Source organism: Hevea brasiliensis, chromosome 5, assembly GCF_030052815.1.
Source record: "Hevea brasiliensis isolate MT/VB/25A 57/8 chromosome 5, ASM3005281v1, whole genome shotgun sequence".
In the NCBI taxonomy this organism is placed as follows: domain Eukaryota; kingdom Viridiplantae; phylum Streptophyta; class Magnoliopsida; order Malpighiales; family Euphorbiaceae; genus Hevea; species Hevea brasiliensis.
Genome location: NC_079497.1, coordinates 30,664,187 through 30,691,880, shown reverse-complemented (window position 1 = coordinate 30,691,880; position 27,694 = coordinate 30,664,187). Strand labels below are relative to the sequence as shown.

The 27,694-nt window shown below is 32.3% G+C and overlaps 1 protein-coding gene across 1 annotated transcript; it reads right to left on the bottom strand.

The window, feature by feature from the left end:
- Positions 1-11,065: 11,065 nt before the first annotated feature.
- On the bottom strand, positions 11,066-15,079 carry LOC110652262 (scarecrow-like protein 13). The gene is made up of 3 exons (XM_021807830.2): positions 14,931-15,079; positions 13,075-13,142; positions 11,066-12,779 (listed from the first exon to the last, which is right to left on the bottom strand). The coding sequence occupies exons 1-3, from the start codon at positions 15,048-15,050 to the stop codon at positions 11,279-11,281; spliced, it is 1,689 nt and encodes a 562-aa protein (XP_021663522.2). The 5' UTR covers positions 15,051-15,079; the 3' UTR covers positions 11,066-11,278.
- Between the last annotated feature and the right edge of the window lie 12,615 nt (positions 15,080-27,694).

Below are 27,694 nucleotides of genomic sequence, written 5' to 3'. Positions count from 1 at the left end.
ATCCGAATTGGCTTTTAATTCCAACACTTCTAACACACTTAATTAGGTCACAAATGACCATTTCTCACTTCACATTAGGTCAAAGACATCATTTACAAGTTTCTCACATTTTTGGTCTCTAAACCCTAATGTTCAAAACCCTAACTCACTAATTTTATTGCATTTAACCAATTCAAATCATACTAACATCACTCCATCACTCAATTAAGCTTCCATACATATTGAATTCCATCAAATTCATGCATACACACATCAAACCCTATCTAGCCTAAATTCAGCTTTGGTCGCTCACAATTATTTTTGTTTCATTTTAAGTTACTTTCTAAGTTAATTAAACTAAGAACATAGAAATTTAACAAAAGAATTCAAATTTACATACTAACCTTTGTTTGATTTTCTAATCACTAATTTTCTTCCCTTTTTTCTTCTTTCTTGCTTCTTCAATCTCCTCTTCTAGTAGCCCAAACAAAGCTTAATCATAATTTAGTGGAATTTTTGGGGAATTTATGGGGTTGATTCAAGCTTTGAAAGCTTGAATTTCATGGCTATGGAGGAAACTAAGGAGAAAAAAGAGAGAGAGAGGAGAGATGCACGTTTTTTATTTGAAGAAGAATGATTTTTTTTCTTTTCTTTTATTTTGTCTTTTATCTCTTTAGGAAGACCAAAAATCCAAATAAGTAAATAAATTAATTTTATTCTTTATGGCATCATGCATGAGGTCATGCATGATGTCATCACCTTTTGACTTTTCCATTTTCTTTTTTTTTTTTTAATTTTCTATTAGTTCTTTAATTTAATTCTCAATTCCAAAATTTTCTTTTCTCCGATTTTATTTAACAGTTAGGTTAGAAGTCAGCTCTCGGGGTCAATTGACCAAATTGCCCCTCGCCGGTTCATCCCGGTTTGTAATTAATTCCATATTTCTTCTGGCTCCCTGACTTAATTATTTGACTGGCTTAACAGTTCTTTTTCATGATCTTCTCTTTTCCACTATGTTCATAAGGGTCCTAAGGACCGCGGCATCACATTTTATGGTTCGAAATTTGAGTTTAAAATGACTTCGCAGTCGTTCCCGAGAAAGTCACCCATCGCTGTGACTCTCGGCTTGTTTAACTTCTTCTGTTCTGTTTTTCTTGTTTATACTTAACTAATTGGACATTACTAATTATTTATGTTTATGGCTTCTCCAGTTGTCTTAAGTATGGTTCTAATCCCCTTAATTGTCCGGACCGACACCGGTCACCGGAATAATGAAATATACCAGGCTATACAAATGGGGTGTTACATTAATTTTCCTACAAATATTGATCAAGTCAACTAAGACTAGATGACTTAAAATATACTACAAAGAAAAAGAAAAATCAGATTTTCTTCCTAAACCAACCGGCTACCTCACTTTCTCTCTCTCCTCCATTATAAAACCTCCATTAAAGATTGAGATCAAGCTTGCAAACTCCCACCTAACCCTACCTTGCTCCAAATTCTTCCATAAAAACTTGTTAGATCAACTTGAGAAAGAGATTAAAGAAGGAAAGAAAGGGAATAAGGGAGTGAAATTGAAGAATTGAAATTCAAGTGAAGGTAAGCAATTTACTTTAAACATTTTGGTTTCTTATTTGTGTGTTTAGCTCAAGTAACTTAGAGATTAACTTAGAATCAAAAGAAAATATTTGTTGGAGGACCAAACATGAATTTTTTCCAGCTAGGGATAGGGTTTGATATGAATGAGATTGATGGTTTTGAATGGTTATTTGAGATGAATTAGGTATATAAAACATGAATACACACTTTAAATTGCATTAGATTGAATTTTATGTGTAGCTAGGGTTTTGAACTTGTGAAAAATTGAAGAAAAATTTGAGAATTGGCCAAATGATGTTATTAACCTCATTTGAGTTGAGAAATGGTCAATTGTGACCATTTTTGGTGTGTATGAATTGTTGGAAACAAGTTTAAATTCGGATTGGTGAAGGGTCAATCTGTAGGCAGCTTGACCTAGGTCCCTTTCAGAGATCAAAACTGAAAATTTACCAATCCAATTGGTGTGAGGCCAATTGGGAATGAAACTAGACACAAAATGGCACATTTTTCATTTAGGAATCATGCCTAGAAAGTGACCATAACTTAGTGAACAATTAGGCCACATCCGAAATTGGTAAACTGACCTGTAAAAAAATGACCAAATAAATAGTAGTTACGTAAATGACCATAACATGGTCTAGAAAGGTCTAAATAACCTGAATTTTTACTGATAGAAAGCTGAGACATAGCCCTACAACTTTCATGGAGAAAATAAACCTAAAATTTGACCATAAGCTATCCAAAAACTCACCTGCAATCATCCCACAAAAACTGCCATTATCCAGAATTTGCCCAGAATTCTGGGTAACACCAAATCCAGCCAGCCATGTTCAAATGGCTATCACTTAGGCTACAAAACTCCAAATGGAGTGATTTAAAAAGGGAAATAAAGTTAAGACAATAAGGAACAATTTCTATGAAGAAAACTTAGCCAAATTTCTACAGCAACATGACCAATAGAACAATACAAAATAGGACATCAAATCTGAAAAATTGAAATTTGTACTTAGGAGACCAAAAATTTGAAGGAACAACTAAAATCAACAAAATTGGTAACCAAAATGTGGTATGTTGGTATAATTGGATTTCCTATACCTTTTAAGCATAAGAAAGTCAATATTTTGACTTGAATAATATCATGAATAGTAACCCCGACATGAAAATTTCCAAGAACGTAAGTTTAAGCATATTAGGGCTAGAGTTGAGCATATAAAAGTTTAATTATTGGATTTATTGTGAGATAAGATACTGAAACACTGTCAATTGTGTGTTTCAGCTGAAAAAGACCCGGAAAATCTAAGGGACTGAGTCAAGGCTTAGAGGCGACTCATGTCAGGTTTGTGCATAATAAATTATGTAATTATTTTCTAAGTGAAAATTTGACTTGTTATGCTTTATGAAATCGCTGTATTTTATATAAATTGTGTTGTCACTTTGTGACTGCAAAAATGACTTTTTGAAATTGTTTGAGATCTTTCCTAAATTAATTGAGTACATTGTTTTGAATTGATTTTGTGTTCACACTTAGCATGACAGTATCACAATATTTCTCCTCCATCTATGGGGTTGAGATCGTTTATTTTCCTCCCTCTCTGGCTTACCAGTTGAGGTTGTAGATCAAATGAGTACTCATTAGCTAGCTAGCCACCTCCCTCATAGATTTCGATTAGTGGGGTTGTAGATTGCTTTGTCGTGGTGTACAACGCGACATTGATCGAAAATTTTGTGTCATGGCTTAAGTTGTATATGAATTGGCAATACTGTGTTTATTAAATTATTTGACCAAAATTGTGCTATAATGAGTTTTGATAATTTATGAAATATTTAAATTGTGATTTATCAATGAATATTTTATGTACTACATTTCAAATTTTTATTGTGCACCACTGAGTATTTTTATACTCAGCGATAGCTTATTTTGCTGTCGCAGATAAGGGCAAGGAGAAAGCAGCAGAGTGAGCTGCTATTGAGATAGAGGACTACATTGACCTTTTTGGTACGGGTATTTATTTATACCCTTGTAGTTATTTTGATGTAAATATTGTAATGTCATATGTATTAATGTAAAGTTGAGTAGTTGTATAGTAAATTGTAATATAATATTTTGGATTTTCTTTTTGTAAATTAAGATATGTATTTATAAATTAAATATTAAATGTAATGTGAATGAATTGATGAGATATTTTGAAATGATAAATTTTGATTGAATTGTGGACTTGAATTGCATTATGATGAACTAAGTTATTTTGGTAGTTGGAAGTTGTGAAAACAAATATTGGAAGTGCTTTTTATAAGTTTTTGAAGAACTGTTTTCTCAAAATACAGACGGCACTCTGCCGAAATTTTTACTAAATTGTGGAAAAATAAAAATGGACAAAAATTTTTACTAGTTTTGAAACTTCAATTATTTTTTTTTTTAATTCCTACCAGAATGCTCACCACTTCCAAAATGTAAGAAAATGGTTTTAAAATCCCTTGTTGTGTACTTAATGAGTTATCGGTAGGGGAAGTTTGATAGTTCATTAGGTATTCTACGGGATCATGTTATGCCTTACAGAGGGGTAAGGTGTGACAACATGCGCACTAGGAAAGCATACTAGAGCATCTTTTAAATCTAAAAATATTGTTTCTACTACTAGGCAATTAGAATTGCTTCATCTTGATTTGTTTGGACCCGTGTCTTCTGCTAGTCTTGGTGGGAAGACATATGCTTTAGTTATTGTTGATGACTATTCAAGATATACGTGGACATTCTTCCTTGCCCACAAAGATGAAACTTTTAAGAAATTCACCTCTTTTAGTAAAATGGTTCAAAATGAAAAAGGTTTTTGCATCACATGTATAAGGAGTAATCATGGAACTGAATTTGAAAATCATTTATTTGAGAAATATTGTGATAAACATCGAATCAACCATAACTTTTCAGCTCCTAGAACTCCACAACAAAATGAGGTTGTAGAAAGGAAAAATAGGACTTTGCAAGAAATGACTAGAACCATGTTAAATGAAAATAATTTGCCAAAATATTTTTGGGCTGAAGCTATTAATACTTCTTGCTATGTGTTGAATAGAATTTTGATTATACCAATTTTGAAAAAGACCCCCTATGAGCTTTGGAAAGGAAGAAAACCAAATATTTCATATTTCATAGCATTTGGATGTAAGTGCTATATCTTAAATAACAAGAAAGATAACTTGAAGAAATTTAATGCTAAATCAGATTAAGGAATCTTTCTTGGGTACTCAATAAAGAGTAAAGCATATAGGGTGTTTAATAGAAGAACATTAGTTATTAAGAAAACTATTCATGTTTTATTTGATGACGCTAACCCTTCTATTAGAAGGGAAGATGTTTTTTATGACAATAATGAGCAGGTGTTTGAAAAGAAAATGTAAAATCAAGTCAAGAAATGGAATAAATTGATGATAAAGATGAAGAAACTTAAGGAGATATCACAATAAATGTCCATAATGCCAACAATGATCAAATGAATGAAGAAATGCCAAATTTGGAAGAATTACAAGTGAATGAACCCTGACATGAAGATTTACCTAAAGAATGGAGATTCTATAGAAATCATCCCCAAGAAGACATCATTGATGATCCATCTCAAAGGATGATGACTAGAGCACAATTGAGAAAATATTTTGGTAATGTTGCCTTTGTTTCACAAATTGAACCTAAATGTTTTGAAGAAGCTCAAAATGATGAAAGTTGGATTTTTACCATGTAAGAAGAACTCAATCAATTTGAGACAAACATGGTACACTTGAATTGTATAGATGTTTTTAAACACATTTGCATACTATTTCATAGCATTTAGGCAAGTATTTTCATACATGATAGTTGATTTCATGAATTTTTGTAAATTCTATTGCCAAGCCCTTAATTCCATGTTTTCTACGTAATTTTAGGTGTTTGGGTGAAGCCCCAAAGAATGGGAATGCAAAGGAAAGTTTTGAGAGGTAAAAAGACAGAGAATTGCTGCTGATACAAAGTACACGAGTCGTGTAAACCAAGCCCCAGACCCTTGTAACTCTCTGCCAGAAGGAAGCCAAGAGAATCGATGAGAAACACAATTACACAGGTCATGTAAGTAGACTCGTGTAATCTGCGGGGACCCGTGCAAGTCTCTGCCGAGAAACAACTTGAAGAACCTTATGAGAACAACAATACACAGCCCGTGTAGTTGGCACAGACCAGTGTAACTTTCTGTGCCAAAACAAGATTTCGCAATTCTCCTCCAGCAAGTTACACGGCCCTGCATTATGGGACCCGTGTAGTGACACACGCGCCGTATACTATGCTGCAACCAGTTTTATAACTCGAATTCCCCTCCTATTTCCTGATTCAAATGAGACTCCTAAAGCCTTTTGGACTCAAAGCGACCTAACCCTAGAGCAACCAATATAAATAGAAAAGAAAACATCAGAAGAAGGGGTTCGGAGGGAGTGTTGCTGAAGGCTGCTGCTGTGATGCTTTGCATCAGTACCAAAAGAAGTTTTCCAGCTGAAGCTCCACAAGATCAAAGCTACAAACTATCTTCGGTTCTTTCGTTTCATCTCCCTTGACAGAATTCTATTGCTTTATTTCTTTTACATGATTTTCTTTTTACTGTTTTTTTTTTTTACCTTTTATCATGATGTTTGTTGAACTCACCATGAGTGAGTAGTTTTCTTATTCTAGATTTGGGAGAGTAATGCTTGTAATTATTATTATGGATGAACATTAAGTTTTATTCGCTGGATTTGAGATTCGTTTCTTGATTTAATTTCTTGTGATCCTAATGCATGCTAGGTGATAGTACCCACTTAGACATGATTGTAGATGTTGATTAAAGGACTGAAAGGTGAAGATTAACATTAGAAAATCAAGATCTTGAACCTAGGAAATCTGACCTAGACATAAGCTGATACCTTTGTGGAACCTAAAAATTGGTCAAAGGTCTTAAAGGATTTTAATTAATTTGATCACCACAAAAGTAGGGTTTGAGTTAATTAAAATACACCCTAGATGCCTTGAGAGAGGATTTAGGATAACTTATGACTAATTTCCATTAAGGAAAACGATTCTCTATTCAGTAAATAAACGAGATAACATCCCTAATAAGATTCAAGTGTGAAATCTTAATTCCAGAATTGTTCCAAAAATAGATTACTTCATTTTAAGTTTACTATTCCAGTGTTTAAAGTTAACAAACTCCATTCCCTAAGCATTCGATAGCCTAGACAATCAGAATTACTGTGTAGATTGGTACTTGCTAAACAAAGGTCCTCGTGGGAATGATACTCTACTTATCACTTTATTACTTGTTAGCGATCCGTGCACTTGCGGGGTTGTAAAACCAGCAAACAAAACAAAGTTTGGAATTTGGTGCCTAAACCCAAAAATCATTCAATTATTGGTACTAAATGGGTTTTCAGAAACAAAATGGATGAAAAAGGCAATGTTATTAGAAACAAAGCTAGAATAGTGGCTCAAGACTATAACCAAGAGGAAGGTATTGATTTTGATGAAACCTTTGCTTCGGTTGCTAGAATTGAAGCTATTAGAATGTTATGTGCCTTTGCATGTTACAAGGATTTTATGCTTTATCAAATGGATGTCAAGAGTGCATTTTTAAATGGTTATATTGATGAGGAAGTGTATGTTGCACAACCTTCAGGTTTTGAAAATCATGAGCATCCAAATAATGTTTATAAACTTACTAGAGCTTTATATGGTTTAAAACGAGCTCCTAGAGCATGGTATGAGAGACTTAGTAAATTCCTTTTAAAAAATGATTTCCAAAGAAGCAAAGTGGACACAACACTTTTTGTCAAAAAGCATTGTCATGATATGCTTATTGTGCAAATATATGTTGATGATATAATTTTTGGGGCTACTAAAGAATCTCTTTGCAAGAAATTTTCTAAGATTATGCAGAATGAATTTGAGATGAGCATGATGGGGGAGCTCACATTCTTCCTTAGACTTCAAATTAAGCAAATGAAAGATGGCATCTTCATAAATCAATCAAAGTACATCAAGGATATGTTGAAGAAATTTAAAATGGAAGATTTGAAGAGCATGGGCACTCCTATGAGTTCAACAATTAAAATGGACAATGATGAAAAAGGTAAAGAAGTAGATACAAAACTTTATAGAGGTATGATTGGCTCTCTTTTGTATCTTACTGCTTCTAGACCAGACATACATTTTAGTGTTTACTTGTGTGCAAGATTTCAATCATGTCCGAAAGAATCACATCTAAGTGCAGTTAATAGAATGTACAAATACCTCATTGGCACACACACAATTGATTTATGGTATCCAAAATATGAATCATTCGATCTTGTTAGTTATAGTGATTCAGATTTTGCTAGAAGTATATCGGATAGAAAAAGTACTTCAGGTACTTATCAATTTCTTGGTTTTGCACTAGTTTCTTGGCACAATAAGAAACAAACTTCAGTGGCTCTATCTACAGCTAAGGCTGAATATATAGCCGCTGGTAGTTGTGTTGCTCAAATTTTATGGATGAAACAACAATTGGAAGATTTTGGTTTAAAATATAATCTTGTTCCAATTAGGTGTGACAACACAAGTGCCATAAACTTGATCAAAAATCCAGTCCAACATTCAATAACAAAACATATTGAGATCAGACATCATTTTATTAGAGATCATGTTCAAAATGGAGATATCAAAATTGAATTTGTTACTACTGAAAATCAATTTGCAGATATTTTTACAAAACCATTCAATGAGGAAACTTTTTGCAAAATTAGAAGGGAAATTGGCATGAGTGAACCATTTGCTAAAAATTCAATTCATATAGATTCAATATATATGCATATTATCTAATGTGTGAGTAATTTGCTATGATATTAATTTGCTAAGAAAACTCTATATAATAGTAGCTAACTTATTTTTGTATTTATGAAAATTAGTTTACTAAGTTGTATGCTACTGTTGCGTGCTTAAAATTAGTTTGCTATATCGTGTACTGTTCAAATTTTAAGCCAAAAAGTGTCTGTGCTTTGAACTTTCTGCGTGCCAATCAGTGTACTTACTCATTTATATTTTTTTTTGCTATATATATATATATATATATATATATATATATATATATATATATATATATATATATACATTAAAATAAAAATAAAATTCAAATAAAATACACTAGAAAAGGGAAAGCGCGGGACTTAAGAAAAGAATCAATTTTTCATCCACTGCTACACGAAACCTTAGCCCTTCAGTTTTTTTTTCTTTCTTTCTTTCGCCATACTCGACTCCTCTCTCACCTTCTTATCGGTTCTCGGTACCAATCTTGCGCTTTTTTGTTATCAAAATTTTCTTCATTATACTGACCCATCTACTTTGAGTGCCTCTCTCACTCTCTAATTCCTCACTCATTTCTCATTGCGTTGGAACCCATCTTTCCCGATACCTCACTGCTTCTAATTCGCCATTCATAGCTCACACCAAAAGAAAAACCCCAGTTGCAATCTCATCGGCCTCTTCTTCATCTGAACAACTCCCTGTTGCTGCCTTAAAGAAGAAATTGAAAGAAAAGAGGAAAACACCAGTAACTGAGTCCAACAGTGTATCCTCTGACCCATCTGAGGAAGTCGAACCTGTGCTAACAGCACTAGAAAAGAAAAAGGGAAGGAAAGTGCGTGGGATTGACATTCAACGAGAAAAGGTTGCTTCAAAATCATCGGGCTCTCTTGTTGACAAAGCGCTTTCAGACTGTAAGTTCATAAAATGGGACAATTTTGATCAGGTTGATTTTCAATTTAAGGAACTCTTTGAATTTCAAGAATGGCTAACTGTGTGTGAATGCACTGATGTTTATTATCCTAGACTAGTCCAAGAATTTTATAGAACTTTAAAAGTTGTTGATGAAGAAGACAGTTTTAAGTTTTCTTTGAATGACAAATTGTATATGGTTTCTGTTGAGTTGATTGCCAAAGCGTTAAAATTGTCGAATGATGGAAATAGGATTTCTGCTCATAGAGATGTTGCTAGAGTTAATTTGATTGAATTTGAAAGTGAAGTTTTTCTTACCAACACTGCCACTAGTGAAAAATCCACTAGCGCTAAAGTCCTTCAGCACATTAAGATTATTCACAGTATGGTGAATTATATATTTTGTCCTAAATCTGGCAGCTATGGATATTTGAGTTATTTGGATATGTGCATCATGTGGCATATTGTTAACAGAGTGAGAATGAATTTGGCCTATTTGATTTTCAAAAATATGCGTAAAGCTTATGGAATTGGTAAATTACCCTATGCACACCTCTTAGCTGCCTTATTTAGAGAATTGGATATAAATGTCTCTAAGGAGAGTTCTATGAACTACCATTGACAAATCAACTCATCTCTTCTTTATAGTTTGATTTGTATCGAGTGAGAGTGAGTGTTAAAACATTAAATTGTATTTAAGAGGTGTTATACAAGCACCTATTGAAACTTGAGAGTGTGAGTGCTTGAGATAGCACTTGTCTAAGGGTTCAAGCTACCTTGGTAAAAACTTGGTGTTGAAAAAGTTATAAAGAGCTTTTGGTATCTTGCCTTTAAAAGAGCAAATAGTGGAGAGAAGACTCAAAGAGGGTTCTTTGAGAGAGTGAATGTAGGCTAGTTAAGTCCAACCACTATAAAAATTATTGTGTTTGATTTCTCTAACTTTAATCTTTTTCTTTTTGTGTAATTTAGATTTTATGCATGTTATGTTAAAAATTGCTATCAATATTGATTGATGCTCGAATTGCAATTTAGAAATACATTCTTGAAACACATATCACTTTCACTATATGTATATAGGAGCACTTAGTTGAACAAAACCACAATTTTTTATTAGGCTACAAGCAAGAGCCGAAAAATTAGTTAAGTCTAATTCACCCCCTCTTGGACTATTTTGGGACAGCAGTTTGTTTAGTTTTCATCAATCAAGCCTGCATTCACTAAACCATGATATATCAGCAGGGCATTAAAATCACAATAATGGTTTTACAAGGTAACGAAGCCAAACATCACCCTCCTTAGATTACCTGATAATTCTGTGTATATATTTATGCAAAAATACTTAGGTGAAATGAGTCGCAACATTATAGCAAGTGAATGCAAAACTATAAAAATAAAAATAAATTCGTTATTAAAAATGTGATTACCAGATGCAAATAAATAAAATATAATTACTCATGGACGAGAGTAACAAATAAACAGAATGTGAAAAAAACATAAAAATTTTCACTTACTATGGTACTATCAACCATAGCAAGTTATTATACCTAACAAATATATAAATGAATTTCAACCTTGGAAGAGTAGATCACCAAGCAACAACCAAATAGGAAGCACAAATAATGCAAATGGGTATTGTTGAAATTCACATTATTTGCTAGCTTTTCAGAAGAAATGAAAGAGTTTCATTTCAGTTCAAAAAGCACATGTAGGGCCTTAAACAGATATTAATAATCGGCAGAAGTAAAATTGCAACATAATACCTAACTATTTTTTATTCATTCCGCACTGGAAATGTGCAGTATTCCTACGAGCTTTTGAGTATCTGTCCTGGCATTAGTATCTAAAAAACAGCTAATCTTAATCTCACTTCTCCAAATACAATCATCACTACATATCATAACTTAAAACAGCAATGACAAAATTTACAGATGTTAAAGAACTAATGCTATTATCTGGGTTTCACCTCCAAGCAGAAAAGGTTGTCATGGCTGTGTTGATCCACCAAAGGTAAAGAGCACCATCCTTCTCTTGCAGTCCATAGTTCCTGTCATATTCTCTCAATAAATCTCTTACAGCACCAGTCACCGTGGAAGTTAAAGGGTATTGAGTAAATCCAGCCATAATAAATCGCGACCTCCACTTCCCAAATAGTTCATGTCGTTCAACCCTGTCAGCTCCCTCACAAGCAATCACATCGACAATGTCTCGAGCCACACAGTGTTGCTCTGCATTTATCCTCTGCTTGTCATCCCTCGACGAACCAGCATCAATTGATTCAAACATGGCAGTATAATATTCTAGTGTTTCCTTGAACCTTGGAAGGAAAGGCTTAGTATTAGTGTTGGATTCTTGCTCGATGAGAGTCACAACCTTTGGTGACAAACTCTTCACCAGCCTCAACAGTCGATCTCTGTGATTCCATGTGTTCACGCTCTCATCTGGCATGTGGTGCAATACATATGGAAAATTCACCACCACAGCTTCCCCAGGTTGCAACCCAAGTTGTTCTAGTTGAACCTCACAACCAGACACAGCAGCATCATAGAACTGAAATGGCACATTGCATGACTCGGCAAAACATGATAGCCTGTGTCCTACAATATGAAGTCCACCACCACGAGCATGAGCTGACTGAGGATCATCAACACCAGTTATGTGAATTGATGGGGGGCCACCCGGCTGATCTGCAAGTGACTGGATTAAGTACAACCACTGGGTGCCCTGTGCAATCTGGAAATCAATTATGTGAATTCTAGGCTCATATTCCACAGCTTCACGAATGACAACATTGGCAGCTGCGTATGCAAACCTCCAGTATGGACAGATTTTAGAGAGAATACCCATGTAAGTCATCAGATCTGAGCTCAATGGTGCTTCACACTTCGAAGCTTTGTAGATTTTACTTCCTGATAGTTCAACCCTTGCTCTGAGCCCTTCCAACATGTACGCTCCCAAACGCTGCATTGGCGTTCCAGACACTGACACCATTTGCTCCAACACATGCATTAAACGTGCTGCTCTTGGTATGTCACCATCAGATATTGATTGAGCACAGGCCAAGAGCATTTGTTTCATGTCTAACCTAGGGATCATTTCCACCATTTGCGTCCAGTCCCATCTTTCTAATCGATCAGCTTGGTGGAAGCAGAAATTGCCGTCGTTTGTAATGTCCAATTCAGACCCCAGTAACAAAAATTCCAGTTCCCTTAATTTCTGCCTCATTAGTACATTGTCATCATCAGCAGATGAAGATCCACTCATTGGAGATCCATATGTGTTGTCAGGAGAATGATGAGGATCTGTCAGGCATGAATGTGAACCTTGGGATGAAAATGGACTTCTGCTGGATGAGAAGCTGGCAGCAGGCGAATCATAGACGACAAAACCTCCGGCAACTGCAGATGATTCCAATGTAAAGTATTCTTCCTTGTCAGTTTGAAAGGAAACAGTGATTCCTTGACTGCCGACATCGGAGAATAAATTGTTGTTTAAAATTTGTATATGAGACAAACCATATGGATCAATCTCTTGTGATTGGTGGTTAAACCCGTGAATACCAGCTGAATTTTGGTGTTCCTGAGATCTTTGCATCTAAGACTAGCCCTTGATTGACTTGACCTTCTCAATATACAAGAGATAATTGGAGACTTTTCAATGATAAATTTTCCCTTTACTAGCTACATTAACTAATTTCCAAAAGCTACATGCCACCGTTCAGCATATATTCATAAATATTTGAATATAATATGATTCACCTGCGACCACAAATTTTTGTGGCGTTGCCTCTATTATCTGCAGCAATGCATTGACAGATCCCTATTGTCTGCAAAAGGACAAGAAAAAAGAGTAAGATAATCGAGTCAACACAAATTTAATCTTGGTAAAAAATTTAAAAGGAACCAGAAAAAAGAGTGTGCAAATGTAGCAAATGCTGATAATAGGAACACTTAACAATAAAAGAAAAAACTGGCCAAACCTACTTTGCCATTAAGGCATAGAATATATCATTTTCATTACATTGGTAGAAAAAAAAAGTAGGGGGGGGGGGGGGGGGGTGTGGGTGTTGTGGGGAGGGGAGGGGGGAAGGGGAAGGAGGGTGTCCTTTTGTAAGGAAACTTTCTATTTTGCTGTAACATCTGCAAAAATACTTTAATGCGAGAATTATTGTTCAGTGGACTAAGATGGCATTTAGTTTATCTTATAAACTGGTCAAACCAACTTACAAGCTATAATTTTAAGCTAACTTGTTTGTTTAAAAGATTTTTAGCACTTATAAGCTGTGTTTTAAGCCAAAAAAAAAGTTAGAAGAGAGAATCTTTTCATTTTAGTGGTTATTAGCGGGTGTTTATAAATTAATTTGATAAAGTATTTTACTTTATTGCCCTCATTTAATTTTAAAATTCCATCAAGTATTTATTTTCTTCATTAATTTAAATTGATTATTTACACTATTTAATAAATTTTAAAATTATTTATATTATTTTTAACAAAATATTTATTTATTTATTTTAAAATTAAATTATGTTGTAATAAGGTTAAAATATTTTTTGATAATATTATAGTGAAAATTAAATTAATATCACTTATTATTAAAAAAATAATTTAGTATCATTTTCAATCATTTTAATAATATATGTAATTTTTAATGCTTTTTAGTATCCTGTTTCTGGCTTCAACCACTAAAGTAGTACTCATCATGCAATAGTGTAGACTTGCGAGCACCACACAGCCACCGTGTAAGATTGAACCACAGTAAACTGACTGATCACCAAGTATTCACAATAGTCCAAAAACAAGTGAACAAATGAAACAAAATTGACCTACATCATCAACCGTCCAAAAAAAGTCATTCTTAGAATCAGAAGCTATAGCATCTACCGAAAAAAGAAAAGGGGTTCTCAAATCCTGTAACTTACAATAGCACTATAGACATTGATTCAGCTCTTCACTGGATCAAAGAGTAAAAAGCTACCGAGTACAGAGAGGAAAAGGCACTTTAAAGCTAAAAGGCACAGTTAGTGGGCAACCCGAGAAGCAAACCAGGCAAAAACAATTGAGCTAATAAAAAAACGAAAATAAGAAAATAAATTCATCCCAGATGCCAAAGCAATAAAATCCTATTTTTCACACGTACGAAAATACAACTTAAAAAAAATAAGAAGAAAAGAAAAACAGCTTGATTTCGATCTAGAACAATCAAATTAATCTCCTAGTTAAAAGAAGAATTTAGCATCCAAGGACAATCCGAACCCAAAAATAAAACCATGCTTTCTTGGTTAAAAAGTTCAAATCCATGAAACTATCTTCTACCAAATGACTTAAACTACGGTTTTTATTAACAGATGAATTGAAAGTTCATCTACCCCTTTCCAAGAAGCTCAGTTATAAATGAAAGAAGACAAGAAAAATCTACTTCTAAGAATTCTAGCACTTGCTCACATCCTCAAATTTATCAATTCACACAATTAATAAACCTGAACTTCAAATTTAATCCAAACAACAGTCGGTCAAATCCAACAAGAACAAAAAAAAAATATAAAAAAAAGAGCACAAAATCCAAATCAAAATCACACATAACTAATATGTAAATGGTGAGATAGGGAGTATTTACCTGGAGCATAGACCAGGTTTGGGTTTGCTCTTGTGATTCTTCTCCTTCAATGGAAGAGACCGACGACCAGCAATTGCCGTGCCTTCTTGTTCTTCTTAGAAATGACGTGCCTGTTGGCATTTCTAGTTTTCAAAGTAAGAACATATTTTTATGATCAGATCTCGATAACAGATGCCCCTCGGTTTTCTTCTTATTTACAATTATACCACACAAACGCGTGTAGATTTTTGAATTTTATTATGAAAAAATTGCTGTTTAATCCCTATATTTTAATAAAATTAATTATTTAGTTTATATATTTTTAAAAATATATTATTTAGTCCTTATAAAAACTTCTGTTAAATTATTTAGTTCAATTATTAAATTTTTTGTTAATCAATATTGGTCAACTTACTATTTGATACTTCTATTTTAGTGAAACTGATTAGTTAGTTTCTATATTTTGAAAAAACACATTAGTTAGTCTCTGTAATTTGATTTTATTAACTATTTAGTTTCATAATTATTTTTTATACCTAAACTATCTTAATTTTCTCTCTCTTATTTCTCTCTTATCCTTTTTTATTTCTCTTTATGTTTCTTTTCTCTATACCTACACATTTCTCCTCCTTATTCTTTATTTGTTTTCATCTATCAATAAAAATAGTGTAAGCTTTTTATACAAAAAGATTAATAAATTTATTTAAAATTCTAAATAATTAAAAAAAATTATTTCCACATAGAGAAAATATAAAAATGATATCCAAAAAATTTAAAATTTAAAAAAAATGTAAATTAATATTTAGTTTGTACATAGCAAAATTTATATTTTTATATAAGAATATATTTTTCAAAATACGTAAACCAATTAATTAATTTCACTAAAATAGAAAGACTAAATAATAGTATGAATAATATGAGTAATGAAAAAATTTGACAGAGATACTAAATAGTTTAACGAAAATTTTTATAGAAACTAGATAATATATTTTTTAAAATATATGAACTAAGTAGTTAATTTTATTAAAATATAGGGTCTTCTTTTTTTTTTTCTTATGCTGTAACCAGAAGTTTATAATTGCCTATTAATTGGCTATTCAGACTACCCAATCAAAATGAAAGGCTTATTTTGATCTGGGTCAATAGTCATATAAATTTTTAAAATGTATTAGAGTCTAAATAAATTTTATTAATTTTAAAAATATGTCAAATAAACTTTTTTACTGTTTTACATACAAATAAACTATTTAACTTTTTAAAAATAAATGAATAATAGATTGAACTATAATTGCTTCTAGTATAAATCCAGTTAAAATCATCCATGAAGATCTTATAATACATAGGGTCTTCATTAGCAATTCTATATATATGATTTGCAACATTTTAGTAAGTATTTTACTACATTATGGAGCATATTAATAAGTTATCTTTTATTAAATGATTCAATAAGCTTCTCTATTGGTTCAATATCTTCGTGATAGTTTATATAGAGAAGTTTATATAGAGAAGTTTCTTGAATAGTTCGATAAATAATAACTTATTAATATGCTTTAATATGCAACAGATATCCATCAAAATGTTGTAAATCAAATACACATGATAACTGATGAGAACCTTTAGCACTAAAAGATTTTCGTGTCCAGTCTTAACTGTATTTATATTAGAGTCAAAATTATAATTTAGTCTTTTTTATTTATTTTTAAAAGTTAAATGGTTTATTTAGTTTCAAAAAATTTAAAAGACTTATTTGATTTTTTTAGAAAATTGAAAGGCTTAATTAAACTTATAAACACGCGGAGTATTTATATGACTTTTTTTAGTTGACTTAATTATTTTTTGAATAAATTGACTTAATTTTTAATTTAATTAAAAAAATTCAATTATTATAAATATTTGACTAGAACCATTTATTTTAATTTATTAATTAATATAATATTAAAATAATAATTTATAAATTTGAGTCCAAGCTAAAATTTTAATGATGAATATGTTCATGAAACTTTTAAATATTTCGTCAGATTAAGCTTAAGTTTTAAAAATTTAATTAAATTAGAATTGAATTTTAAGTATTGAGTTTTTTAATTGCATGTATTATTATAATTTTTTTTACTGAAACACATTATTAGCATTAGCGAATTTTAACAAATAATATTGAAGCTATTTTTAAAACTATGAAAATTTGAAATTAAATTTTAATCAAAATTAAATAAAAAATTATATTATTATAAATAACTTAAATAAATCAGTTCTTTGTTAAAATTATATGTTTTTTTTTTAATTTCATTGCTATTAAGCATCAATTAATTTCGTTTGGATTCTATACACAACTTTAATGAAATATTAAATAAAAAGTCTTACCTATAAATAAATTAAAACTATCTTAAATAAGTCTTATATACCTTTTAATCAAAATATGAAAATAAATAAAAAAATATAAAATATATATAATATTTAATTAATATTATTATATATTTCTAAATAAAATGCTTTTTTTTTTTTACATTAAAAAAAAACAAACAATTCAACGGCAGCATAATGTGGCTTTGTGGCATTTAAATAATGAGAAGATAGTTGAATACAATTTTTGTCTAAGTGTAGACCTACTTGGGAGACTAATCAATGGCACTGGCATGCACTACTTCGTCAAGAGAGAGGAAAAATAAATAAACGAAAGGACAATTTGACCAATAAAAATGCAACAAATTAGGAATCTTTTTGTTGTCTCTTAAGATTTTCTAAATTTGTGATTGAAATTGAATCCTGCTTGTAAGCTGGAAAGCAATTGGGTTGAAATTGATTCAGTCCGCAATAATGATTAGTGCTTAATTTCTAACATTAAATAATAAAAAAATATTTTTATTATAAATTATTTAACTTTTTTTTTAAAATAAAATGTAAAGAAGTTTTTTTTTTTTTTTTTTTTTACTCAAAACAATCCTTCAAGTCTAAAAACCCTCCTTTGAGTTCTCAACTCCCTTCTTCCCTCTCATTTTTGTTTTTTTTTTTTATTCGTTAGCGACACCGTCTATCCAATTTTGGTAAGGCCTAGCATCTTAAAACACCAACGACCAAAGGTAAAGCTAGAAAATTATGCCAATGGAGTTAAAAAATCTTATTTTATTTAATTAAGAGAAAAAATTGTATACAATAATAGATTATCTATTAAGAAAAAAAATATAAAAATGCATGTAAATTTTCCATATGTAATAATAGTTAAGAAGAACAAGAAAATAATTTTATAAAATAATAAATTTTAGCTATAATATTAAATTTATAATTGTCCTTGATGAATTTATTTTTTGAAAGCTTTGTATAACTAGTTCATTATCAATATTATCAAAGACATTTTTCTTAGTATATGTAATTAAAAAGTCATATAGAATTGATCTCCCATTTGATTCTGTAATCGCGTTCACAATTTTCATTGTAGAAAATACTCTTTTAACACTTTCGGTTGTTATAGATAATATCAAAGCCAATTTCACAAGCTAGTAAACCAATTGATACACTAGATTTTATTCGTTTATACTAACTTTTGAGCCATATCACCAATTTCCTTAATTTTCTTTATGAAATTAAGTTTGTTCACTAGTTTTGTTGACACAAAAAAAGAAAGGAAAAAAAAGATAAGCCAATTGGTAGAGAATGAGAGAAAATAATAATTACAAAAAAAGGAGAGAGAGAGATGAGAGAGGAAAAATTATTGTTCTTTAAATATGAGAAGGATGTAATATTCGTCATTTTTTTATGTCAGAATATCTGTCTTTGATGGAATATTCTGGTGAAAAGTAAAACTTCACTGATAAGGGAGTGGCGGTAAGATATGAAAATATGTTTATGTATATGTGTTTGCAGTATTCAAAATACTTTTAAAAATGAAAATGTTTTAAAAGTTTTGTCTTATAAAAGTTTTAAAGTGTTCCTTTAGGCAGAAGGAACTTTAGCAGCCAAAGAATGAACTTTTGGTAGCTGAAGCCCATTTCTTATTCAAATACTCTTTTCGGACAGAGTGCACTCCGTTAGTCGAAAGCATGAGTTCCTATAGTTGAAAGTCTCTCGACGGATAAGGGTAAAAAAGGAACCAAAGCTCGTATTTTTGCCAAAATCAGTTGGGTTTTTCTCTTCTTCTCTCTCTCTCAACTATTGAAGCATGCAAGGAGGGTTTTGAGGAGATTGCTTTGACTTTTTCAAAGTTTGAAGGTGGATTCTTCCATTTAGAAGTTTGGGAGAGTAGATTCAAACTTTGGGTCTTTGTTTCTTTCACCTCAAAACTCTAAGAAAGAGGTAACATTCTTTTCTTCTTGATCTAATAGATAGATCTAAATAAGTTATTGAGGAATTAGGTTCTATAACTTCAATTTCATGAAAATTTGTCTTTAAGATGAGTTTTAGAAAGTTTATGCATGTTAGGGTTAGGGTTTTGTGATTTTATGTTTAAAATGCATGTTTTGTTGTTAGTTTAGCCATGTTTAAGTGTTAAGGTCCTTAAATGGCTAGATCCCCTTGATGGGTTTGAAGAAATCTTCTTATATGTTATGTTGGGTTTAGGGAAAACATAGGCTTTGTAACACCCTCACTTTAGGTAATCCATACATTCTACTGTTTCGATGACTAATGTATGTTCGGACAGTCAAGATGTCTGGAACTACACCTAAACTTGAGTGAGAAAGCATAAACTAATTGAATTGAGACTAAGAAAAATTAATGAAAAATAAAAGAAATTAAAAGCTAATGAGTTAAAGGAGCTGGAGTTACGGTGATGGGAGATCGTACCGGAAAGCGACTGCGAAGATAGTTGTCGATCTCAGACCTGCAAGGAATCCTAGGAAAAAAATTTTAGGACTTAATTAAAGGTTTACTGAGGTATAAATGACATTAAAAATGTCAAAAGAAATTCAAGAAAATTTATTAATCGGTACAAACAAAAATAACCCGACAAGCATAACGAAGGACATTTTGGTCATTTCAACCCCATATTTGAATTTTGACCTAAATGTCAATTAAAATAAGAGAGATTAAAATACATAAAGTAAATTAAATTATGAAATTATGTATAGAAATGGGAAAAGAAAATAAATGAAAAAGAAATAAATTATGAGGTAAGCATGGCCTCATGCTAGCCTAAGCCTACCTAAGCATAATGTAAATATTACCTCATAAAAACTTAATGCACATTACTATGGGATAAATATCACCATATAAGACAAGTTTGACCAACAGACCATTTTCTTCTTCTTCTTCTTTCTCCTTGCCGTTCACCATAGCCAACTTCACTCTCCCCTTTTTCAAGCTTTTTAAGCTTGAATCTCTCCCTTTCTCCCCATAAAACCCTAATCTACTTTCATTAAAAATCATCTCCACACCAAGGCAAAGAGATTGGCTGCCAAGAAGTGAAGAAATTTTAAAGTTTACACAAGTCCAAGAAGTGTCTACAAGAGTTTAGTGCACTATAACCCTTCCTTTTCACTTATAGGTGTAGTAAGCATGCCAAATTAGGGTGGAAATTCATAAAATTGAAAGAAATTGTTAAGTAATTGAACACCCTAAATTTCTGCAGCCTTGGTGTCCATAAGGGTTTGATGAATTCTTGAATATAAACTTGCTTAATGATGATGATTGATGATTATAAGTGTATTAGAAAGTTGTATGGATTGAAGTGCATGAATTATGAAATTTGAGGTTAGGGTCTTGCTAAAAAATTGGGACTTTTATGTTATGGCTTGCAATTGACTTTGTTGAGATGAATTTTTGATCAATAGAAATGCCATGTATATCAAATTGTAGTTTGGGAGATTGGAGGAAATTGAATTGGGAGTTTACTTTTCATGCAGGTTGTGGCACTCTTTGAGTCCAGTGTTGTTTTTGACCTATAACTAGATTTTTGTTGCTCCAATTGGAGATGAAACTAGGGCTAAAATGCTCCATTTTTCATGAAGAAATCATGCCCAAATTCTGTCCGCAAAGTGACCTAAATCCTTCTTGAATCCGGTTGTTCATACCCTAAACCAGAAAAATGACCAAATGATGTTCATTTGGCCATAACTTCCTCTAGAAAGGTTAGAATGACCTGATTTTTATACCATTGGAAAGGTTAGACATAGGAGTATAACTCTCATGAAGAACACAGAACTCAGAAATGCCTCTAACCAAACCAATTTGCTAGCACAAGTTAGGTCACAAAACTACCCAGAACCAAACTACCCATAATTTGCTAGACATAGCCCTACTCTGCCAGTTTTGGCAAAAAGACTATAACTTGGTCTACAAAAATCCAAATGAAATGAAACTAGAGGAATAATTTTCATAAGACATAAATATACAATATTAGTATTTTGACCAAAACCTAGAATGTAACACCCCTATGTTCGGTAGTGCGTTCTACTGTTCCAGTGACCAGTGTTGTCCGGATAGCTAGGATGTCTAAAACTACACTTCGTTATGAGTGATGAGACATAAAATAATGAAATACAAGAAAAGAGAATACAAGAAAAACAAAGGAAAAATAATGGCAAAGAAATGTAACCAAGTTAAGCGAGTCGAGAACCCTAGCGATGGGTGACCGCACAGGAAAGTCACGGCGTGGACCGTTGACTAGCCCTGGACCGCGGGGAACCCTGGAAAACATTTTTAGGACTCAAATAAATATTTATTGAAGTATAAATATCATTAGAAATATCAAAGAAAAATTAATTAATTAGTACAAAGAAAAGTGAGAAATCGAAAAACGGACAAAAATCCGGTGTTACCGAAAAATCGGGAATGCAACCTGAACAGGGGCATTGTGGTCATTTGACATCCTGAGTTGTCTTTTGACCTAAATTTCCATTAAAAATAAATAATATTACACTTGGAAAATATAATGAAAAATTAATTTAGTGGTACCTAATGTAAATAACAAAAATGGAGTGTAAATGGAGTAATTAGCACTTAAATCATATTAAATCATTTTCTTAGGTGAGTGGAGCACTATGGGAATTAAAATATACACTAAGTGGGCAGATCACTTCCACTAAACACTTCATCATCTTCATCCCTTCTCCCATGCCGAAATGAAGCTTTCAAACCCTCCCATGGCCGCCCAAATGCATGGCTCTTTACACCCATTTTCAAGCTAAATTTTGTTTACTTGTCTTCATTAATTTTGAGCCCCACCTCACAAGGAAGAAGTAGATACCAAAATCAAGGAAGATTAGTGAAGATTTAACAAGTCCCAACAATAGGTAAGTTTGTGTTTTTGATTGTTGCTTTGTTAAAGTTTGTAAGGATGTTATGGGTGTTTGATTTATGGAGAAATTTTTGAGGTTTGATGTGTAAAGGGGGAAGTGTACTTGTGGCAGCCATGAAAACACCTTGAAGACAGTTTATTTTTGCTTGTAAATGGTGAATTAAAGGATTGATTAAATGTATATTATGTAGGAAATTATTTGGGTGATGTATACTTAGGATATGTGAATGTGTATTGAAATTTGAATGCTTGGAAATTATGGGAATGTAATGCATGAAATGGAAGCCTGGTTTGGTGAACCATAAGGATGTTAATTCATGTTTGGATTATAGAATATTAATGTTGAATTGTGTTGGTTATTATGGCAGTTTGGGTATGTGTGTGATGGTGTGAAGTTGGACATGTAAAAGTGTTATGGTTAGGTGATTGAATTGTTGTAAATTTGGTTTGAAAAATTCTGCACTTTATGGTGTATGTTGAATGTAATTGTAAGCTGCCAAAATGACCTATAATATGTTGTGAATTATGTTTAGGTCATGGTACAACCAGAATTGGCTTGAATGTTAAGTTTGGTTAGTGTTAAAAGTGATCCTTGATGTGTATGAAGGAAATGTAATAAGGCAGTTTGTGTTTTAGGCCTAGAACTTTAAGTGTGTGGCTCCAATTGGTATGAGACCAATTGGAGGTGAAACTAGGCACAAAATGTGCCAACTTTCATGAAGGAAGCATGCCAAAATTCTGCTTGCAAGGTAGCTAGAAAAATGACCAAATCCGGATTAAGTGCAAATAAGGCCTGAAAATTTACCATTTGGGCAGCAGTTAGTGTTTAGGCCATAACTCACTCAAAACATGTCCAATTGACCTGAAATTTTGACCATGAATAGTTAAGACCCATATCTACAAGTCTTATGAATACACCAAAACCCATAAATGACCATAAGCAAGTCAAACAGCTTACACAAGTTCGGGTCCAAAAACTGGCCGAACCAAAATTGACCTAAAATGACCTAAAGTGACCAATTTTGATGCATTTTGACCAGCAATAGTAAAATGACCATAACTTAGTCTACATAACTCAGAATGACCTGAAATTTTGCCCTGCGTGCAATAAGACATAGATTTACAAGTTTGTAGTTTTGACCGAAACTCGAAAACCAAGGGAACTAAGTCGTCCGGCTAGGTCAAACTAGTATCCCGAAATCCAACAAATTGCAAGAAAACGCAAAATACATAGAAATGAATTTGGTAACATGTACCAACCCTAAAAGACTATCGAATGTGACATATTAGTAACATTAAAACCTAAATTACCTAGAATGCACCGAGGGTCGACATATTAGGTTGATTAAGCAAATAATAGCATTCAATGAATTACTTATCAAGCATTATCGTTAGAGACAGTTTAATTGAGTACTGAAACACTTCAAATTGTGTTTTTCAGTCAGCAAAGACTCAGGGAAAGGGAAGGAAACACTGAGTCAAGACCAAGAGACAGTTATAAGAGGTTTGTGCACAATAGCTAATTCTTTTGAATTTTTCAATTGAAATGAATTATGACTATTTGTACATTATTGTTTTAAATTGTGGAAATGTGTTTGAATGAATATTTATTGCTTGAAAAGCATTGTAAATGGTTTGAAACTGTGAAAAATTGTTTGAATGATATTGATGGATACTTATTGATTGAAAAGCACTGGAAATGATTTGAAACCACAACTATCATGTATATTGATTGTATTCCTCGCTAGCTTGTCTGGTGGGACGAATTGAATTCCCTCTCTGGCTGAAGTGTTGAGGTGTGTGCCTGTTGAGGACGAATAGAATGAGTACTCATATTTTTGCTAGCTAGCTGTGTTATTCCTCATTAGCCATCGGCTTCTGGGACGAATTGAATACCTCATTAGCCATCGGCTTTTGGAACGAATTGAACTTTGGAACATGATTAAGCTGTGTGTGATTTATTGATATGTATTGTGAGATTATGAAATAATTTAAATTCTTATTGACATTTACTATCTTTTGAATTTAACTATGTTTTGATTTCTGAGATTTATTGTGATATTGTGTTAAATTCCTTATGACATTAATTGTCTTGAATTTAACTATGATTTTACGTATCCATCATTTATATGATTTATGAATTGTGATTTAAAGTTGTATTTGGTTAATGTTGTGCATCACTGAGACATTGTCTCAGCGATAGCTTTTCATTCTTTATCAGTAGACAGATGTGGCAACAGATTAGGCTGCTAGTACATTCAGTGAGAGATTATCGGGTATAATGAGTATACCACATTTTGCATTTTGTATTGTAATGTATGACCACTGTATGTACATATTGTTCTTGGTTTTGAGCAGTTGTAAATTAAAATTGTACATTGAAGTTGTAAAGTAAATTATGAGATATTTTGGCTTGTAAAATTTGTACTGTATTTCTTTATCTTAGCCTTTGAAAATTTATTGTGGATTGAGTTGAAAAACATATTGTGTTGGATTTTGTTGGAGTTTGAGATTGAGGAAAATATTGAAGTGCTTTTTACAGGTTTTCTGAAGAACTGTTTTATCCAAAATATAGAGGGCACTCTGCCAAAATTTTTATAGAAATTACTAATAGTCTAATTGTGTTAGCTAATTCACTTCAGTTCAAAAAGGTTTTTAAAACCTGTAAATAGTGCTCACCACTATAAAAGAAGTAAGAAAAGTTTTGAAAATCCCTTGTAGTGTATTTAATGGGTTATTGGTAGGCGAAGCTGGTAATTCATTAGGTATACTACAGGATCATGTTACGCCTTACAGAGGAGTAGGGTGTGACATAGAAACCAAGGGAACTAGGTCAATTGGCTAGGTCAAATTAGTATGCAAATTCTAGAAATTGCCTAAGTGACCACTTGACCCCAGAACAGTCTTTTAGTCATATCTCCCACTAGGAAACTCCAATTGGGAAGAGCCAAACTGTTCTAGAAACCTAAGAAATAGGGATCCAACTTTGTTTTAGAAACCTTCCTCAAATTATGAATGTAAGAACCCTAAAAGTTGATTCAAAACCACTGACCTGAACTGGAATTCTGTTGGCATAGGGTACATGAGTCCAGGCTAGTTAATTGGCTATAAATAATTATACAAAACTTGAAAAATTGTGATTCAAAATTATGAGTGACCATAATACATAGGATAACAATTTCTATGAAGAACATTAGGCCTAAAAGTGGCTATAACATATCCAATTAATTAGATAAAATGTAACTCCAAAATCTTCCTAGTTATGGAACCAGAATAGGGAAATGAACTAGTTGTGGTTATTTGGCCATAACTTGAGTTCTAAAACTCCAAAAGACATGCTTCAAAATAGAAAACAAAGATAAGACATAAAGGAATAACTTCCATGAAGGAAGTGTGGCCAAACAGTGGCCACAAATCGATCGAATTGATAGTTAAATTTAAGACACTAAAACTGAACCTAAAGAAAAGTTCATGAAATAATTTATTTTATGGCAGGGACTTAACCCTAATAAATTGCCTAATACATAAACTATATAAAAGTGCAAGTGGGACCTACTTCCCACTACATAATGATACATGACATGAAATAATAAGTTCAAAATTAAGTAATAATATTTAATTTGCCCAAAGTATACCTAGACTTATGTATATAGCTTGGATACTAATTAGGGACTACAGATTGCAGTACTGCTCACATGAATGATCATTGACAGACAACAAATGTCTGAGATGGTTGTTCTACTGGCTTTATGCCTACCCGTTGGCCATAGTGCCTATTATCATTTTTGGCTTTATGCCAGCCCGTTGGCCTTGTGCCTAACATGACCGATGTATACTTGATAAACATACGGATGTCTAACTAGCATACTCTCGGGTATCCAACCTTTATAATCTGTTATAGGTTACTTGGGCACTGATGTGAATTTAATTAGATAGAATATGAGAGGAATGAATATAAAAGATCTCGATAAATTTAATTATCTCTGAAGATCAATAAACATGTAAAAGACCATAATGTTATAAAATCATACATAGATTAACTATGTTAGATTATTTTGTTACTTTTATTTTAAATTATGCACCACTAAGCAATTCGCTTAGTGCGTTGATTTTCCATCACGTAGATACTGGTGACCACTAGTAGCCGCAGCAGCAGTAGTAGCTGCAGTAATAGTGCTCTGATAGAGTATTGACCAGATCTGCCACAGTCTGAGAGTCACCTCTGTGTTTTGTTTTGGTAGGGCCCATGTAATTAGATTTTGTATTTTGTTGACTGTACATAAGTGAATATTGTATATCATTTTGGATTGTAAATAAATTGTAAATTATTGTGTAAATGAATTTTTATATAAATGAAATATATATATAATTCCCTTGAGGTTGTATGAGTAAAGATGACATGAGATGACATATGAAAATATGAAATAGATAGAAGTGATTTTAACAAGTAAATAGTGAAACCCGCCATATGCAAATAAAACAGAGAAGACTCTGTCCGGGTTTCTAAAGAAATAAATTGTGATAAAAAAAATTTTTCACACATGGATAACATGAGTAAAGGATATTTAAAATTAACAATGAATATGACAAAGACAACATAGGGTGCTCCGGCATCAAATGTGGCACACCTTGCTCGGCTACACTATAGACGAGTGAGGGGCATCACATTTAGTGGTATCAGAGCAATGGTTTAAGCTGTCCTAGACCTAGATAGATAGAAAGATATAGTGTGCATAACATGCATGGGCCTTAACTAAGAGTCGAAGTGACACTAATGCAGATCTGTTCTTTGTCTATTTTATAGGATCGATGGCATTCGATCCCTTAGAGCACGGGTCTCCTAGATCGGTAGAGGAGGAGGTAGAATCTCATGTACCTGCACATGTTCCTAGTCGGGGGCGAAGTAATAATAGAGCAGAGTCATCTCGTGGTGCTGTGGGTAGAGCATAGCATGTGACACCCCTTACCCGTCTACAGTATAGCCGAGCAAGAAATGCCACACAGTGTACCGAAATACCATATTTTATCTCAATTATTTTTATCATTCCTTAATTTATTTCTTCATGGTTATGAAGTGCAATTTTTGAAATTTAACTCATTTAAGTCATTTATTGAAATTATAAAATCATTTGAGGTTCCGAAAGTTTTATAGAAAATCCGGCAGAGTACCGGCTAAAAATGAATAAAACAGTTCTTTAGAACCTGTGAAAAACACTTCCAATACATTTTCAATCATTCTCAAACTCCATTATATCAACATAATCTCAATATTTCTCAACCATTTCTAAAAAATTCTTCTATTTATCATTCATTCATTTTACATGATAATCATGTATAAATCATAAATAAATACTAAATTTTCATTTATAAACACAAATTACAAATATTTGCATTAATACCAAAATATATTACATGAGTTTCAACTATACATGATAAAATAAAAGTTTAATTACAAAATATAAACAGTACAAAATACCAAAATGAGACCTAGTGTCCTACCAATGCACTGAAGTCTATGAGGTGACATGGACACTATGTAAATCTGTATACAAGTCTCACC

What these genes read in the sequence shown, in the direction of transcription:
- LOC110652262 (XM_021807830.2), bottom strand. Translation starts at nt 15,050, where the DNA reads ATGCCAACAGGCACGTCATTTCTAAGAAGAACAAGAAGGCACGGCAAT. An exon ending in AAACCTGGTCTATGCTCCAG is followed by an intron (nt 13,143 to 14,930) that starts GTAAATACTCCC and finishes GTCCTTTTGCAG; the next exon opens with ACAATAGGGATCTGTCAATG. An exon ending in ACAAAAATTTGTGGTCGCAG is followed by an intron (nt 12,780 to 13,074) that starts GTGAATCATATT and finishes CGATGTCGGCAG; the next exon opens with TCAAGGAATCACTGTTTCCT.